At 36.5% G+C, this 20097-nt stretch overlaps 2 protein-coding genes across 4 annotated transcripts in view; one reads left to right on the forward strand and one right to left on the reverse strand.

Annotated features, from left to right (window-relative positions):
- Positions 1-972: 972 nt before the first annotated feature.
- LOC123714568 (pre-mRNA 3'-end-processing factor FIP1) lies at positions 973-8846 on the forward strand. The gene is made up of 9 exons (XM_045668882.1): positions 973-1205; positions 1289-1507; positions 1752-1932; positions 2446-2577; positions 2750-2820; positions 3532-3646; positions 5281-5579; positions 8234-8292; positions 8614-8846. The coding sequence occupies exons 1-9, from the start codon at positions 1050-1052 to the stop codon at positions 8777-8779; spliced, it is 1398 nt and encodes a 465-aa protein (XP_045524838.1). The 5' UTR covers positions 973-1049; the 3' UTR covers positions 8780-8846.
- A 3057-nt stretch (positions 8847-11903) lies between these two features.
- The window catches only part of LOC123713968 (maternal protein pumilio), a 56428-nt gene continuing 48234 nt past the window's right edge, over positions 11904-20097 (reverse strand). For all 3 annotated transcript variants that reach the window (XM_045667892.1, XM_045667891.1, XM_045667893.1), the window contains 7 exons: positions 18339-18849; positions 17191-17371; positions 16465-16565; positions 15230-15422; positions 14087-14255; positions 13727-13885; positions 11904-13613 (listed from right to left, as the gene is read on the reverse strand). In XM_045667892.1, coding sequence (XP_045523848.1) covers positions 12981-13613; positions 13727-13885; positions 14087-14255; positions 15230-15422; positions 16465-16565; positions 17191-17371; positions 18339-18849 — 1947 coding nt within the window. In that variant the 3' untranslated portion in view covers positions 11904-12980. The remainder of the gene's footprint in view (positions 13614-13726; positions 13886-14086; positions 14256-15229; positions 15423-16464; positions 16566-17190; positions 17372-18338; positions 18850-20097) is intronic.

The raw sequence follows: 20097 nt of genomic DNA on the forward strand, positions 1-20097 counted from the left end.
TGTCATGCCACTCGAAACGAAACTCTTCAAACTGTCAAATTTGGCGTCGCCAAACCACAACTTTGATGGTTTCATTTGTTTCAACTTTTTTATTTCTGCCAAATAATGACTATGAGATTATTATGACGACGTGAACAGGTATAATTTCAACGGAAAATTCTTGACAAATCTTCCTCCTCGGTCTTAAATTGTAATGAATGCGACCTGATGCTTGAAAAACATGGTCGTAAAGTAGTAAGGCTCATTGCGACCTTAATCCTATCGAATTAATATGGAGTGTACTAAAACGACGTGTCGCTGAAAAAAATGTAGGACAAGAAGCAAAAAACATGGTAACATAATTATTAATCTCTCTGTCTTCAGTAATCTGTAGAAGTATTTTGAAGTATAACTGGTCCTTTAGATGATCATCACACGTGTAGTAAAAGAATAAATTACTGACGTAATAAATTCGCTTTTTTATTTCACGAATTTCATGATTTATGTTTTCTGCAACCTCGTTAGTCTTTGTAGAGTTCCATAACTATGAAATTTTGGCTGAAGGATTATTATGAAACGTGAGTAGTTTTATTCAGTTTCCCATCCCACGGAACACACATAATAACGGAACGGAATCAACATGTATCTTTAAGCCAAATGTCTGCCTCATAATGAAGGTAATTTATCTGTATGCAGTAGTTTACCCCGGATTTTAGTTATTTGATTTCTTCAAACCGTAGCAACACTGATTACAATTCTAGCAACCTAACGGCGAAGGATACTATCTCGATTCCCGTGAAACGCACAATATTAAATGTTGTGACAAACGCTACGGCTGAATATCTTGCAGGCTGTTAGTTAAGCGGCGCCGTTTCGTTAAAAGGCTAGGCTGTTAATTGAACGGCTAATTAAGCTAGTTGGCAGCGATATGATCATGTATATTCTATTAAAAAGACTACAGTATAACGGTATAGCCTATTCTTCTTGTTTGTTATCTGTGTAGTGTGACAGTGGCTTTTTTCCCGCAACTGTATATTACATTATAATTTGTATTCTATGTTCGCTTTAAAATGGCAGACGCTGGTGTTGAAACAACAAATAATGATGAAAATGACGATTCGTGGTTGTACGGTGAATCTAACAATGACCAAAATGAAGATGCTGAAGGGCAACAGAAAGCTCCTGAAAGTGTTAAACAACAAACAACTCCTATAGGTGAAACTGGGGTATGTTTTGATTTTTTTATAACCTAAGTTTAAAATGCATATTTACTAGTGTATTGATATAAAATATAATAATTTATTTGTAGGAGCAAGAAGATAAAGAACCAGAAGAAGAAGGTAATGATGATTCACATTTTAATGATGAGCATTTTGGTGAAGTGGAACGCGAGGAAGGTGGTGAGACAAATGGAGATGCCGATAGTCAAGACAATGGAGATTCTGATTCTGATGATAGTGACGATGTAAAAGTTACTATTGGAGAGATTAAGTCTGGTCCTCAGGCGTATGCTAGCTTAAATATCAAGGTATTATTTCTTTTAAAACTTACACCCTCCCTGTATAACACCAATAACAACTCTTTATAAAATCAGTAAATTTGTCGAATCCCGGCTCCCGCTTCAAACATCTCCAAATTTGTTTTAAAGTTTCAGTGACTAAGTTATCTACCTCTAAACAATCAATTAATTAAACAAAGAATACTTAACTCATAATATATGTAGGTACATTTTATGTATTTGAGGGAACAGGAATTTTTTTAAATAATTTCAGCGAGGAGTTGGATTAGTAGCATCAGGTGGTGAGAAAACACGACCAGGCCCCACAGCTGGAGGCAAAGTCAATCTTGAAGATCTTGAGGGTCCTGGTAGCATCAATGGAGTGCCAGCTCTTGAGTTTAACATTGACACTATTGAAGATAAACCATGGAACAAACCTGGTGCTGATATCTCAGGTAACTCTTGTCACAAAACGATCTATTTAATGAATATAAAGTAAAAAGTTTTTAGAAAGTGCAACTCAAAATAATTGTAATAACTATTATCTTCTATAACTATAATCTTATGTAGATTGTTTTTAAATGAGAGGATTTTAAAAAGAAGCATATATAAAACTACAGGCTTTCATGACTGTAGGTGTAGTTTATGTTATAATGGACCTTTTTGTCAACTACCATGGTTTATGCTTATAGAAGGATGGCACTTCCTAATTTCTGGAATTGTGCCCTATCACAAATTTTTATGTATTGAGAGATTATCATTTCAAGCTGTCAAAGTGAGTGAACCTGGTTTTTTTATTATACATATTTCATAGTACAGAATACATAACAATATATTAATCATATCAATATGATTAAAGAATTTAAAAGATGTTTTAAATTCATAAAACATGTTTGCATAGTAGAAAGTGACAACTTCCATTAAACTGAAATCTTAGCAGTCACTAATGGTTGAAAAATTAATTACAGATTATTTCAATTATGGTTTCAATGAGGTTACATGGAGTGCCTATTGTGAGCGACAGAGGCGTATGCGGGTCAATGAAGCAGGTGTGGGCTTGCATGTTGGACCCACTGCACCTGAAATGAGAAGACCTACAGGTGTTTAATTATATTATTTAAATAAATTAATGGTTTTAATAATGAAATTAACAAATTGTAGGTTATTTTATGATTAGATATGGAAATGAAATATGCATTTAAGCTTTAATTGTTGTAATGGCTAGTGGTATGTTAGATAGAATTTTTTATTTATGTTGTATTTTACTACCAGGTCCGGTAAGACATGATGATGGCCCACCTCCAATGCAGAACAATTATCAATCAAGAGAAAATACAATTCAGGTTTGAAACATCTACATAATATTAACATATTATACACACTAGTATTGCATTTATAAAACTTTGGATGATCAAACATTTTGTCAAGTACACAATTACAATTTCAGTTTTATATGAGCAATAGTCAGATATTATTATATTTTGAGCATTTCATTTAATCATAAAATGAATTTTAATTTTCTTTTTATTAATTTTAATTTATTTTTAGTATTCCTTTTTAGGTTTAGAAAATTGTAAATAAAAATTATATTCTCGTGTTATAATATTAAATAAATAAATAAATCTATTACCTTTTATTATATAATATTGTTATTTCTCTAAGAATCTCCAAACTTATACTGTCAATTATAATCTTAAAAATAATAAGTTTTGATTTTGTTTTAGTTAATACATACATTAATGTAGTGAAGCAGTGTTGGCCTAGTGGCTTTAGCATGCGACTCTCATCCCTGCAGTTGTAGGTTCGATCCCTGGCTGTGCACCAATGGATTTTATTTCTATGTGCGCATAACATTGGCTCGAACGGTGAGGGAAAACATCAAGAGGAAACCGGCTTGCCTTATACCCAAAAAAATCGACGGCGTGCGTCAGGCACAGAAGGCTGATCAGCTACTTGCCTATTCGATTAACAAATAATCATCACAGAAACAGAATCTGAGGCCCAGACCTAAAAAGGTTGTAGCGCCATTCATTTTTTAAATGTATTTGACACAGGTGATGACTGCCGAGCGCCGTGAGTACGGTCGAGGCACGGGTGCTCCACCAACCGACTACTTCCAACCACCGGAACACTTTTACCCACCTCATAACTATCAGGAGCCTGTCTGGGGTATGTATTACATATATTCATATAGCCGTTTAAAGATACTGACTGAGCGAACAGACTAAATTGTCTGGTTTGGATGACCGTTGTTTACACTCTCGTAAGACAATATTATTATGATGTATTTCATCTAGGAATTAACGGTTTACTACTAGAAGTGTCGAGTCATTTGTTAAGCCTAGATATTCTGGTCTTGTGAGAGGAGGTCTTTAAATTCTTTTATGTATATTGGTGCACTAGACGACATTTATCAGTAATTATTTTGAGGTTATAGTTCTTGATTTAAGTTTATGTAACCAAGACCTGCATCTATATATGCTGAGTTTTAATGCTGTAAAGTATTTCATCATGAGCTTTACCCGCTCTAATGTGCCTATACAATTATACGGTATCAATCGAACGAACAACGCAAGTAAAAGATATCCGCGTTGTGTTTACGCCAAACTTAATGTTTCGTGAACACATAAGATAGATTTGTCTAAAATCCTATAAACACCTTCGGTTTGTGATAGTAAAAACTTCACGAATATCGCTACTCTGAGAGTGTTGAATGATGCGCTGGTGACAAGTCATATGGAGCGTAATTCCGCGATTTGGGATCCTTATGAAATTAAGTATAAGGTGACGGAGCGGGTATTAAACAAATCTTTGAGGCACGTGTTTCTTAGGACGTACAGTGTACTCTTTTTACCCACTCATGTATCCAATTATTTATACTTGGTTTTGTGGGCTACAACGAGCTTAGAGTACGAGGAGAATTCTCGCTTTTGTAATTTACTTAACAAAATTATTATATGGCAAGGACAGTACTTCGGCAGTACTACAGTGCCTTAGCTTCAATATGCCTGATGGGTACGTCAGAAGGCGACTGATCTTCTGAAAAGGACACATATGATTCGGTATATTACTTTAGTTACCGAATTACATATGTTAAGTGAACACAGAAAAGTTCTATTATTTGTTAGTGCATATGGTTGGTTGGGGGACTCAATTTCCGCATTAGGACTCTTTCGTTCTCTCTCAGACGGTTCGTTATGCGTATTGTTAGTGTCTATAGAACTTGTAATTTTGTTTTTCCTAATTAAATAGTAAATTTATTCATTGGTTATCCATTCTTGTCTTTTGGGTAAGCTGTTAGGACATGATTGTATTTAAAATACATAAATATTTTAATGTGTAAATGAAACAATAGTAGTACAGTGTTTTATTAAAAAAAATGTATGTAAGTCAAAGTCAAAAATCATTTATTTATATAGGTATATTATTTACAATGTACACTTATGAACGTCAAAAAAAGAAATATACATGAAATGCTTCTAATTTTACATTTACTGCCAGTTCTCAAATCAAGGGCGTAGAACGGAAGAGAAGAACTGGCAATAAACTCTCCGCCACTTTTAATCGCCAAGTTTTTTTTGGTATTACACAAAGTTTGTAAGGAGCTGCAACCATAACACCATGTTTCACATGACATCAGCAAGAGGCATGGTGAAATAGGAGCACGCACTTACATTCACGTGGGAACAACACGCTAATACATAGTCTAAGTACATCACCGCATACACGAATTCAAATACGACCAGTCACCAGTAGTTACATACTGTATGAAAATAATTAAAACATATAACAAACATTTCCAGGTGCACCCGAACAGACCGGGTGGGCGCCTACTGAAATAAAGGAGCTGACTCCCGGTCCCATGGCTCCTCCGGCGATGGTGCCCCCGATAGGAGTTGCGCCTGCCATGGCTCCGCCGCATATGGGCGCTCCGCCGCATCCTATGGGAGCCCCCTTTTCCCCATATAGGCCGCACCCTCCGCCCATGCACGTTCATGACCGCGAACGTGATCGTGACAGAGATCGTGATCGCGACCGTGACCGCGATCGTATTCGAGAACGTGAAGAAAGAGACCGTCGCGAGAGGGATAGAAGAGAGGAGGTACATTTTGCTGTTTACTGTTTTCAATTAAATTTAATGTACTTATTACGGTACTGATTTATTTTAGTTGTTGTAGTGCTAACTTATTTTTTGGTTATGATGGCAACACTGATTCTTCATTGAAGTTCGAAAGTAAACGTCTCGATAGTTAAGTCTTTAATTTTTTTTATATAAATGAAATGAAGTGCAGTGTTGGCCTAGTGGCTACAGTGTGCGATTCACATTACTGAGGTCGTAGGTTCGAGCCCCGGCCTTGCACCAATGGACTTTCTTTCTATGTGCACATTTAACATTCGCTCGAACGCTGAGGAAACTTGCTTGCCTTAGACCCAAAAAGAGTCGTGTGTCAGGCACAGAAGGCTGATCACCTACATGTATATTAGATTAACAAATGATCATGAAACAGATACAGAAATCTGAGGCCCAGACCTAAAAAGGATGTATCGCCACTGATTTATTTTATTTTATTAATGTTATGAAGTACTAATTAAAAATGATGTTACCTTGTTTATAGCTAAACAATTGTGGATCTATTCAGTGTATACTCCTTAAAACGTTAAATTTACTAGATGTTGCGTTGCTGACCATACAATGTGACAATTTATTTATTTACACTTACCTTACATATCGTAGAGCGAAAATTCATTAAGTCCTAAAAACCTGTTTCGAGATAATAAGGGTTAAAGTTTTGAAATATATAAATTGCCATAACTTTCGCATATCATGACATATTTTTAAGTATTTAGTTTCATTTTGAAGGGAATTATGTTAAAATGATGCTAGCTACCTAAAGTGTTAATTGTTTAGTTACTGAGAAATCTTTAAAAAAAAACAATTGATTATTTTTTCTCTGTAGGATATCCGACGTAGTTATGAATTAAATAATAATCGCCTCTAGTTAGTGATTTTTCACCTACATGATAAATAACTTGAGTTGAGTAATATAGGACTAACTGGTGGAAGTAAAATGTGCATAATGAAAAAAAAAGCTTAAGAGTTAAAAGGCATTTTGTTTTATAATAGTATCAAATGAAGCTACTTTTAAAAAAATGTCAAACCGTTTTGCAAAATTACAAGTAAAATTTTAATATCTCTCAAATTGTCTTTTCCCCTGTGTCCACTGTTACCAAAAGTCGATCAATTTCATTTTTGTCGGTAAAAACTCAGAAGATGTTTATTTTTTTGCATCTAAAATAGGTAGTGGCGCGGAGTATGCTTGAGGTAAGTTTTTTAACCCTTCTAATAGTTCTTCTGTAGTCTGCCATCTTTTCCTTCTTGTTATGTGGTGTTGGTCTGAACTTCTAATACAGTAAATTCAAGGTTCCATTATGATCATATCGAAACACAACTAGACCTGGACATTACCTCTCAAATCGGACACAAACACCTAATCTTTAGCCTTTTTCTTTTTCAATTTTCTCACATCTAAAATTTCCGAGTAATGCAACTCTTTGACAACATAAGATTGTGCTGAATCCTTGTTTCTTTTAGAGCAAGCACGTTCTCTCTCTATTGCACTATGCATTGAATCCACTTCCACATGGCTATGACGACTCCCTAAATATTTTTGTTCTATCACTAGAGACACATCCGCTCGTTGTATTAAATGTATAAAATGTGCCGTGATAAATAGGTTTCTATTTTGCTCAGCGCATGTATCTATACATCTACATATACTCTATATATTCTTTGACATGGTTTGGTATTTGAGTAATCCACCAGTGTATGGCACTGGCAGTCTCAACCTCCCTTTTACCATCAATCTCATTCCAAGTTATACAAAGCTTCATGAGGAACGTGTAACTTTCTAGTATAATATATACGTATAATACCAATACCAATGATTGGTATATAGATTGCATGTCAGAGGTTAAAAGTAAATATCTGTTATTTATGTTTCATCAATAACATACCGCTGTTTGTCCAATTGTTTCTAAAAAATATGTGATTTGTAATCTTTCTATAAGGTTCCAGAAGGGTGTCTAGAACTTTCATAACGAGATTTTAAGTATATCACCATAAATGTTTTAATACATTCGTAGTATAAAGATTGAACAAACGATATTTGGATTTTATGAGATTTCGCCTTTTGGTGTTTTGGCTAATTGCTGAATTTTAAAGCTTAGTCTTTAGTTTACCTAAATGCCTAACTATGGAATAAAAAAATTATAATAAAAGTAATTTAATCTCTTTATTTTCAAGCTAGGTATTTTTTTAGGACCAAAGAATATATTTATTTACTTTTCACTCTTTGTAAATCGTAAACTAGGATACCTATAAAATTACAGTTAAATAAAGAAAAAAATATTTTATTGCCATAAATAACTCCTTTTGGCAATTTTTTGACTTAATTAGTTTTCGCTCTACGGGGACGATATAGATATACAGAGAGATATAAGTTATTAGTCAATAGGCGGCCTTATCGCTAACTAGCGATTTCTTCCAACTCTAACAAAAGAAATGACTACTGACAGTACCGTATAAGAAGTGCATAATTAATTAACAAACAAACTTAAAATTTATATGTAACACTAGAATTATACAATACTAAACTAAAATCGATTATTATTAATATTCTTTCGATAAAACAATAACTGCCCCTATAGCATCGCTATATAGAGTTTTGATTGTAATTAAAATTTATTTATTTGCAGGATGAACGAGAACATCGGGAAAGATCGCGGTCAATCAAACCGGATAGGTCTCGTGAAAAGTAAGACATCTCTCTTCCTAGTTATCATTCTCTTTCATTAATGGAGTACAAATAAATAAAATACCTCCACGTTATGTATTGAACTGGTTTAACGAATTAGCGTTTTTTATAATCAATTAAATTCTTTGTGTTAATAATAATATTATTATTCTTGATCTCTTTCAATTTTCCACTAAAATGAGTTTAACTATTAAATCATATCATATCAATCAATCATACTTTACCTGAAGATATTGAAGAGGTCCCTTATAAAAGTATGTTTTTATACTTTTGATCGAACGTAGAATTAATAATCACCAAATTTATTACACATAATTGCAGATCCTACAGACGTGAAAGGTCCCGATCGAGATCCCGCCGCCACAAATCGAGGTCACGGTCACCGCGACCACGTGAGCGCTCTCGTGATCGTGACCGATCACGCGACCGTGAACGCAGCACTAAACCTAAGTCTAAAGAATCTAAGGAAAAGGAGGACGATAAATAGGCCAAGCCTGTGTTGGTTGTTATAACGATTTAAGCTTTTACACTTCTAATAAATTGTAATAAGAGTTCATGGTCGTTTTATTTAATTTAATTTATATAAAAAGGTATTTCCGCTTTAAATGATTTAATTTATTTACGTTCACGTATTGTTAAAATGATATTTTGTAAATTACCTAAGTATTAAGAATTTATTTCTAAGAATTTTTGTTTTAATACCTTACAAAGTTATTTATTATTATGGGCAAGTTCCAACTCGAATGGGTTTCATTTTTTTCCACCGAGTTTAAATATAATTTATATATAATAAATCTATAAATGAGATATCATTTATTAATTATTTTCAGAGTAAACCACTTTTTATTACCTCGAATCGTAAACTACGAATGAATGTGGTGTTACCATATGTTTTGTATATTTGTCACTAAAAGTTTTCACATAACATACATTATTTTTTGCAATATATTGTATTTGTAGGGATGCAATTATAAAATGCGAAATTAAAAAAAAAACTGATTTTTAATATACAAGGAAAAGTTTAAATTTACTTATATAGATCTCAATGGCAGATACAATAAACATTGTTAATACAAACAAGTTGGAACAGCATGTCGACAAATTACAAACTAAGGTGCGATTAATAACTCGCAAGCCCAAGGCGGGCTATCGCATATTGTGCTGGTATTACGGTCATATATCAACAAAACATAGTGAATGTCTAGAAACAATACTGCAAATCACGTTTGTATGACTTAACTGACCAGGAGCCGAATAAATAAACTACGCACTGAAATACGCCAGCTATCCTCCACTTAAACAATGGCAAAAACACTGGAATAATGATGTCATCGGATAGAAATTTGATACAGGTATTCAAAGTGCTAGACGAGATAAGTGTAGATATATAATATCTGTTATAGGGTAAATAAATGTGTAGAATGGCCTAAATAATCTCTCTCATATCACATAGCATAGCAAGTAAAGTGTTACTTCATATTAGTAATACCAGATTGCAAACATACATCAATCAATAAAGCGCATTTGAACAAGCTTGAATGGAAGAAAATGCACACGTGAACCAATTGTGTTGCTCAAAATCATTGCATTACCCCACAAAATAACACCATATGACATGATGCTATGAAAATAGCTGAAATAAACGAGGTTTGCTGTATTCTCATCTGTAAAATCGCGAATCTTTTATACTCTGAACGCTGCAGAACTTAAGCTATTCGAAATACCTTCTATGTGTAGGCCCCACTGGAGTTTACTATCTTTTACTATTTAATTATTATTTGAGAATTACTACTTTTTACATTTGTAGTAACAAATTTAATACATTTTGTCTTCTTTTCGTTTAGCTTAAGATTATTTGTATAAAACCAGTGAATTACACAGTGATCAGTGAACTACAGTTGCAAGCGATAGCCAAGAACGAAGGCCTTGCTGAACATGCCAAAGTTCTTAGAGGCTTTAATTTAGCCTTTTTCTCCAAATGACCGCGAAACTGAACGGTATGTCAACGCCAAGTATTTCAATGCCGCCTGTGGCTTTTAAGTGTCTTTGAATAGTGGAGTAGCGACAAAGGGTGATTTTTTGCGGAAAACGCGCTAACTTGTGTCTTATTGCGGTTCATTTTCAAACACAAGTTTGTACCGGTACTGATCGACAACTGCCCGAGAAATTGGCCAGTGTATAGAGCATCCCCTGTGGTATCGTCCGCATAGCAATTTATGTTGCTAAGTTGCAAAATATCATTGAGATGCAGAAGGAACAGGGTCGGGTATAGGACACATCCGGATAACAATTGGGATAATTAGGCCCGCTCGACTTATCAACTGACTACATATCAAGGAAGATAAAGCTTTGCGGACAGCACGTTGCCATATTATGATTTTCGGTTTCAGTATCCGCGAAATGGTCGGTGGTGAATTCTCAAAGTCGAGTTGGACGCGAAGAGACGGCCCAAAAGGTCGGCCTTCTCCTTCGCGTTGTGGTCCAGCGAACTATCCTCCCTGTGCAATCTCTTGTTTGAAGGACCTGGGAGCAGAGTTATATGCTTTTTTTAAGTTTCCTGGTCCGCATACGTCTACGCTTAAAATCATTATCGCTTTCGACGCGAGGCCTTCTTGAAAGGACGTATAAACCGGAGCTGTTACTTGCCACCGATTGGCACCCCAGAAAATGGAATAAAGAGTTCCATGACCTGCAAACCCATTACGGCGGCAGCGTCAGGGATGGAATCCGAGCATCCAACGATAAACAAACTTACATTTCATTTCCCCCCCCCCCCCTCTTTTTTGCGTCTGAAGTTAAAAAGGAAAGTTTTTCTTGTTATAAATTTAACGTTAAATGCTTAAAGCTGAATTTAAGCATTTAATATTAAACTAAAGACAAAAAGCAACTTCACCTGCATATAACATGCCAACATGAGGATGTCTTGGCATCATTACAAAAAGCTATCAATTCACTAGCTAAGTGCTTAGAATGATTTTAATTTAGTTCTGTTAGAAAACAATTGAACCTTAAATTTACTATTATCTACAGTCATATTTTAAGTACCCGTCATCAATTACTCTATACACTCTCTAAATTTTTTTTAACCTGTCTGCATCTCTTAATTACTTGGCTAGCTAATCGACTAAGTTAGATTTTATAGGGTATAAATTTTTGAAGTGAAACTTCTTTATCGGCGTTGGAAAAAAAATTACCGTCACATTTTTGGGTTACACGTCACATTTTTCCGTTACATGCCATATTTTTCTTGTCCCTACCACAATTGATTCGAAGCCATTTACAACAAAATATATAATAACGATAACAACGATAGTAATAAATATATTACAATAATTTCTGTACTAATCTTAGCAGTAATAAGGTAAAATGAAATAATAGTATTATTTGTTTTCATGTCTATGATAATAAAAGCCTTTTGTTTAACTTTATCTAATTTAACTTTATTTAAACAATTTCTGTAAAGTTGCATAATACAGTAGATTTTTTTAAAATAAGGTCATAAAGAAGTTTCACTTCTTACGTGTGTACACTAGTACATGGACACCTTTTTTTCTTATAAAGGAGAAAGCTGGTCACTGGGAAATGTGGATATGTTTGAATAAAACAACAAGTCATTTGTAATATTATTACAGAAATGCTTTATTAATTAATGTCTAAATAGATGGATCCTCATATAAATGTTATCTAGTACAACCTAGAGGGCGGCGCGGCGCGTGTCGATCGAACACCGACCACGCGCCCGCGCCGCCCCGTTCCATCACATTACAGGTTTTACAAATCATTTTATTTCATTTTTGTACAGCCATATACAATAATTTTATTTTCAATTACATCTAAACGTAGAAAATCTGAGGTGTCGTAGGAAACTACGCTTCCTATAAAAATAATTACAAAGGGGAATGAGGCTACGCTACGCTCGTGACGTGCGATCGGCAAGGCAGACCTCGGACTACAACTATCAGTACAGGACTTTACAATCATCACTATAACCTACGGCACGCTTCACTACACGGAAACATAAGCGGCGCTCGATACGCACTTGCACTAAATAACTTAACGTTTAACTTACATAAAAATATACAAAAATATCATTTTCACAAATCATAATCGACAAATTATACACACCGGCGCTAAAATATTCGATAAGCTATGTACGATTGTAGCCGGTTTAACTAACGTAAACGAGAGCTCGACTCGAACATTAACAAACGATAAAAATAAATCACGACTATAGTGCCGATTGTCCAGAACTGCCTGCGGCATCCGTTCATCGTTTCAAGATTCAAGGTCCCCTAGCCCAGCTAACAGTAAATCTACGACGAGCTAAAATAACGGAAACGCACGGGTGCATCGGACCGCTGCTTTCCTTCGATTCATAAATTACACGAGAATGAGAGACGTTCAAATATTTATACATAGATTCATACGAACAAGGAATAATACTAGAACACTTAAGAGTCTACGAGAACGCGGCGCGGAGACGCGACGCGGGGCCGCTATGGTACACAGTAATCGTATCTGTATTCTGTACATCAGTCTGCCGCAGTATGTACAGCGCCGGGGCCGCGGCCCTAATTACTTACAAATGTACAATCGCAATATTCACAAATTTATAAAGGCGGAGAGCCGCGCCTCGCCCGACCGACGTCGCATCGCTCCCAATGTACAAGTCGTGTTTATTCGGACGACTACAAGCCGGGGTTGGGCTGCGGCGGGCCGATGGGCCCCAGCTCGGGCGCCTTCAGGAAGAACTTCTCGAGTTTGGCGATGATGTGCTTGCCGTACGTGTACTTGCGCAGCGAGCCGATGTGCGGCCGGATCTTGTGCATGAGCACTTTGCGCTGCGTGGGCTCAGCCACGTCGATCATCTTCTGCACGACGTAGTTGGCGTACTGGTCCTTCATCATCATGTGCAGTGCGTTGTCGTTGAAGCCGCACAACTCGTCGATGAGCAGCGCGCGCTCGTTGCGAGTGGCGTGCGAGACGCACTTTTCGACCACATTGGAAGCGAACTTGTGCTGCGATAGCTGCAAGACCTTGCCCCTGACGGCAGCCACGAGGCGCGCGCGATCGTCGGGCGCGCCGTGCTCGAGCACGTGTTGCACGACATAGTTGCCGTACTGGTCCTGGATGAGCTGGTCCGTGTGCGCGTGTAGCTCGGCCAGCACTGGCGCCGTCTGTTCGGCCGTGCAGTGCTCGAGGATGCGCTGAATTACTCGGCAGCCGTAGGGGTGCGTCGACAGAGCGTACACCTGACCCGCGAATGCGTTTATTATGAACTGCAGCGCGCCGGGTTCTACGCACTCTATACACTTTTGCACCTGGAAAGAAAATTTTACACGTTAAACAGCAACATTCTCTCAGTGAACTTATCAATCCTGGTAACATCATTTAATAAGCTAACAAGCAATAAATAATATACAATCCAACTCACCACATGATTTCCATTCTGATCCTTGACACACTTGAGTACGTGTCCGTCTAATTCGCGTACGACCTCTTGCTGCTGTTCGGGCGGAATGGACTCAAGCGCCTTTTGGATGACGCGGCACCCGTACATCTGCAGTGCAAGTGCCAACACGTGACCGCGCACCTGAAAAGCCCACGTTGTTTAATAAATTGTAGTTCTACAATTGCTAACAAAGGCTCGCAGGTGTTAAGAAGCACCTCATATTATAATCTCGAAATCAATGTTCTATTAAAATCACCACCAAATATTGTACAGCTTAGTATTTAATAGATAAACTAAAATCTAATAAACGGTTTCTAACAAAATTCGCTAAGAATATCTTACTTTTTGCGCTAGTGTCGTTTTCTGCTCAGGCGTTCCAAACTCAAAGAACTTCTGTATCACATAGTTTCCAAAAACATCGGTCATTAAACTGTATGCTGCTCCAATGATTTCATTGAATACCATTTGTTTCTCTTGTACAGTGGCCCTTTCTAATTTTTGCTGGATAAATCTGCAATAGATTAGTGAAATTATTTTTTTTATTGTCCTATATTAGGGTTGCTTGGAAGAAATCGCTTGTTAGCGAAAAGGCCGCCGGTTGCCTAATAACTTATGTAATCTACTTAATTCAATTTCTTTACCAGGTTATGTTGCACGTATTCACTGTTGCAGCGCATTAACGGAATTTTATACAAAATAAAAGATAGTTATTATGACTATTCGTCATAATATAAATGTACTTATTAGCACATTTATATTCAATTTCAATTTATTTTCATGTAAATATTATCTTTGGGGAACAATCACAGTTCCTAGTTAATATCGTGAATTATATCATGAAAAGGGATATAAAAAATATATCAGAATAAAGTTACATGAGTTTGGTGCATCGCTTTAGTTATTTTTTGAAGTGAAACTTCTTTTCTTTAGGCGCATGATGGTAATTTTTTTACGGCTGAAACGCAATAATAATAATATTAGCGTCACGAAGATTTGCAGCGTATTTGTCGAAGAAAAGGCAGAGATCGAGAAAAAATATATGCTATTTGATGATGTATTTCGTTTATTAGTTACGTTTAATATCGTTAGATAACAATTACGGCGCATAAGGTCTTTTGCAGTAAACGCGGATTTTTTATTTATTTATATTATCATTATCACGTATACAGTGTGTGAACAGTGTGAATATAGATATACAAATACATGGAGTGATCATATATTGGTCATCACATACACATGATCATCTATTGGGGCTTTTACCTTAGTAATAATTAATTTACAAAATAGTCTCACTTCTGACATGTGTGCTTTGTACGCACGCACTTTTTGTATAATATTATGAATTTGCAATTGTCTTACGCAGTTTTTAATTTTGATTACCTATAATACAATGAAAATTATTCGTCACTTTTTTAATCCATTGCACCACGCTGCGCATGATTGTTGAGTTGTTTATTATAAAAAAATGCTAGATAAATGACATACCTGGATCCGTGCTGATCCTGTGAGAACTCCACGATGTGGTTGGCCAACTCCCGCAGCTGTAAGTTGGGAATGCGGTTGTTGCGGAAGTCTTCAAGCAGACGAGACCTTCCGGCTGCCGGCTTCTCGCCCACCAGTGCCCCCACTGATCCTACACCGACTCCTACCCCCACGCCTACTCCTCCGCCCACTAGCTCTGCCATTAAATAACAAAAATTTTAAAATCCAATTCACGGCTAAACGATAATGCGCTTAAATATATTCTTACAAACTTCGGCTAAAAGTAGAATTAGGGGAATACTTTTCTTTTTTTATTAATCATTTTGAACGCTGATTTTAATTTAAACCAGAGGCGACGACATCATGTTTGTATATTTTAATTTTAATGTCTATAAATGCATGTGTTTTTATTGTAAAATCTGTTGGTTTTGGAACTCAATGTGACAAAAATTTATTAGTTTAAGCAAAAAAAATCTGGCTAATCTAATAAGCATTTTACCTGGCACAGACCATACGACCGAAGACTTTAGAATAAGAATCATACATCTATTACATAACTAACTATTACATAACATAAAAAAATTAACCGTTCGGACTTGGGCTAAATTGTTATCAAATCCTCCCTAATTACTCGGAAACGTTATTTAGCAATTTGAAGCGCATATAATACGAACAATCATATACATAAATAAGACGAACAAAATTTACAAAAGAAAAGTTTGTTTTTTGGAGATATAAGATACCTTTTAAATTAAAGACAAAAAAATCATTTAATGTAATACTTACTGTACCAACAAATAAAATAAAGCGAAAACGCTATCGTTGAATAAAATTTGTTTCCAACTTTGTATTAAATTACCTTAATATTTGCAAGGATTTTATAAAAAGGCTGAAACTGGTTCATATAACGCTAAATACTGAGACCTTTGTTCCTAGAATAGTTGTAAAGCTACAGTATTAATATCTAATCAATATAATAACAATTGCGTTATTATCAAACGGTTACGCATAGTGATGCACCAATTGCTACGTGGCGCATTAAAAAAATTGATTAATTGGAATATCGTTTACGTAAGTCTCAAATGTGATGCAAGAATACCGCAATAAGATCGATTAGAACAGCACTGGTTTAGTGGAAAAAGTATGGTTCACACGAGAAATTGTGATATTATCATGTAACGGCGCGAACTGTCGATATAATGTTTGAAATGGTGTTGGTATATCAATATGGTACCAACCTGAGATAGTTCCGACGCCACTCAGTTTACTCAATAGCGAAGATGATGAGCCAAACATGCCACCATTTGACGTCAAACCTTGTGCTAAACTGCTGACGGCTCTGAAATCAAAATAAAGAATTTAAGCACACAATAAGCACGTGACAAAAAAGAAGCACGTACGTATTAATTGCAATGGTCAATGTGGACATGCAATGATGAATATTGTACACGGCTACAAAACAGCGACAAAATATACAAAACTATGTACAGTGTTTTATGTTTTTTTTATAATTGTGTGTATCTGTACATGGTAGAGGGAACTAGGAACAAATATTCCATTTATATATTATTCTTATTTAAGTGATAAAATAATGTTTTATACAGCTACTTGAGTTTAGTGACTTTACTATTTTTTCTTTTAAGTTTCACCTACATCGCACAATATCATAAATAGAAACGCGAATCAAATTTTTAATTACTTGTTAAAATTTCTCTTTTATTTCCTCAACTTGGAATCACTTTCCGTCACGCAATGTTCTTTTGAAGCATATTTCCTTACTTTCCAAAATTTACCATTAATTATCATTGTGTAAGTGGAGTATGGTGCTAGTACATAACCTCATATACACAATAGAATTAATTTTCGTTAATTTTTACACATATTAAGAGAGTCGTGCATATGAAAAAAAGCACCATAATGCATTTTATCTATCTGTGCCGTGTTTAGTGCATGTGTGTCGGCACCTGTATTTGGCGTTTTCAGCGCCGGGCGCAGCTGACACGGTCCTAAGGCCTACCGGACCTAAGGCGGCCCCGAGCGGCGGCGACAGTGGAGAGGGTCCCCACTTTCGGGCGTACTCCTGGAGCGCACCAGCCGGGCCACCGCCAAATTCCAGCGAGTCCCGCCGCGCACCCACCGCGCCGCCTGCAACACCATACCGCCACGCTCCACTAACGTCGCCAGGCCCTTACCGAGCCTACCTCACTCACTATCACTAGCTAGCGATGTAGGTTCTTATCTACGACTAACTAATTGAACGATGCAGAGGAATATGGAATACTACAAATCAGTCATTATACTGATTTGTAGATGAAAATGAAGATGGACATATGTTACATCGACTTCACGTACAAAGGACAAAAAAAGGGGTTAAAAATTAACGGAGGGTTGTAAGTAGTACGTACTAATAGTGCCTCAAATGCTTGAGGCAAGTACTAAAAAGAATAATATTATTATGAGATGAAAACATTAATATGGCAGAATAGTAAACATACATCGCTCGCATAATGATTACGATAGTTTTATTTACAATCTATTTGTATGTACATTATGACAATAATAATAACTATGTATCAAATGTTATATTACACAACATAGAACTTAAAACAATGTATGTGGTATAAATAAGGCAGGAATTCCTTATTTAAAACAACTCATTGCTTAAATTTCTCCGGTTTTAGAAATCATCTAGAATCTAAAAAGACTACTTTTTTTCAACAATACAGGCAATGGTTATAATATATACAGAAAAATATTTCTTAATCTCATGTACAAAACATGTCGTCAATTAGTGATTATAATCAAATGCATGAGTAGTGTGATTATATATACAACAAAGATATAGTAAGTTCGTTAAAGTTTTAAAAAAAAGCTACTACTTTAAGCTAATAATCAATACCTAAATTAAGGTAATTGTTATGGTCTATTCACTTCGTAATGTATTTGAATATGTATATACAACCTTGTCAAGTATCTAAGGAGAAATACAGTATTTCAAGCGGACGACATTACTATGTCTGCTTTGAGTAAGATGTAATTTAAAAGGTGAAATATATAATTTAAATAGTTGTCTTGTCTTATTGTTTCTGTAAAACTCATAATATAGACTTACCGGGTTGGGGCTGCTGCTGCGGCTGTTGTGGCTGCGGCGGTGCCGGAGTGGCGGGCGCGTGTGCCGGGGCCGGCGGGTACTGGCGCGGCGCGAGCACTCCACCAGGCGATACCAGTCTAAGCGGCGTGCCGTTACGGCCGCCCATGACCAAGGAACTCGGGTCATAGTAGGGAATCACGTACTGGCCCTGCCCGTTCACCTGTTGTTCACCCGCCTGCGGTGTTAGCGGCCGTCGGGGCTGCTGCGCTTGCTGTTGTGCTACCAGCCCGGGGTATACGCCCCACGGCGCCGCTACCCCGTAGTACGGCGGCACGCCTGCGATTAACGCGCTCACGTACGGCGCGCCCTCTTGGCCCGCGTTTATAACATACGGCGCTTGTGTGAACGCTTGCTGCGCAGCCAGTTGTTGTTGTAGTTGGAACTGTTGTTGTTGCTGTTGCTGCAGGAGCTGAAGTTGAGCCGCTGCCGCCTGTCCACCCGCAGCCGCCGCCTGTTGTGTCCGGAACAATTGCTGTAACAATACATACATTTTTAAACTTTCTTTTTACTAGCCGACAACTACTGTTACGTGAATATGCAGCCTAGATTTAACGATCTAGCTTGAATAATATTTTAATACAAACATTAAGCTACGTTGCAAACTTAATTAATTCCATAAAGAAACGTATAATTTTTTTATTGAATAGTGCCCCGCTCGAGGGCTAACCGCCGTGAAGCGCGCTAATTAACACAATCGTTTAAAAACTTAATAACAAGGCACGTTGCTGTCCGACGCATGTGCCTCGACCAGCTTACGGCATTATCTTCTCTGGAGCTTTCGCAAATAAAAACCAGTGAAAAAGAATATTATGTTGTATTAGAAAACCGTGTTAACGTTAACGGTACAACACTAGCGGCGCGGTAAAATTAAACAATTCTGTTACATTAATTTATTTTGATATGATACGGAATATGTTACAATTACATCTTGGTAATATTTCGTGTATCAAATCTGTCGCGATGATATATTAAGTAAATATATATTATAGTGTATGCATCTTCTGATCCAATATATGAAGTCATAATGCAACAATAAAAATAACATGAGTTAATGGGATATTTTCAATCAGATGAATCAGAACGTGTTGAGGTGTTAATAGCGAGTGTGATGTCATCTAAAAGGGGCCGTTCGGTTTACCTGTTGGGAAGAGGTTATTTGGCTTCCTTCCAGAAGCATGTGCGGTCTAGTAAACGCGATGATACATTGGTCGTACATACATCGTTCGTGCCACTGTTTCTGTGGCCATCAGGTGCAGTAGTGAACGCCCCCCGCACACATTATTTATTTAAATATATACTAAGTTCTAGTCGATCCGTTTGTGTATTTATTATTGTTAAAAGAGTGATCTGCGAAGTATCACGTGTTTTAATACTTTCCAAAAATAAAATTTGACCTACTAATTCCAAACTCTACTATTTATACAAAAAACCCATGGTGAATAGTCAGTATCTTTAAAAAAACATCTACTACTTATTCTTAACGGAATCGCCTACATCGCCCAAACCAAACCTTAATTGTTCAAGAGAAGGAATTATTATTGCGGCGGACATCTCAAGAGTGCGACGAAACGAATTATGTTCTTAAAAATCAATCATCAAAATAAAGCTATCTCTATAGCAATTTGTACTTGTCAGTAAGTTAGGAGTTGACAAAATTCCCTTACAGATGCCAGACACCACCGTCGTAATTTTAATTACAGAGCTTCTCCACATTCCGCCT

The sequence above is a fragment of the Pieris brassicae genome, chromosome 9, assembly GCF_905147105.1.
Source record: "Pieris brassicae chromosome 9, ilPieBrab1.1, whole genome shotgun sequence".
Lineage (NCBI taxonomy): Eukaryota > Metazoa > Arthropoda > Insecta > Lepidoptera > Pieridae > Pieris > Pieris brassicae.

Excerpts from the sequence above, each read along its gene's own strand:
- LOC123714568 (XM_045668882.1), top strand. The coding sequence starts at position 1,050 with ATGGCAGACGCTGGTGTTGAAACAACAAATAATGATGAAAATGACGAT. Across the intron at positions 2,578-2,749 it reads TGAAATGAGAAGACCTACAG|GTCCGGTAAGACATGATGAT; the intron begins GTGTTTAATTAT and ends TTTTACTACCAG. Across the intron at positions 8,293-8,613 it reads CCGGATAGGTCTCGTGAAAA|ATCCTACAGACGTGAAAGGT; the intron begins GTAAGACATCTC and ends ACATAATTGCAG.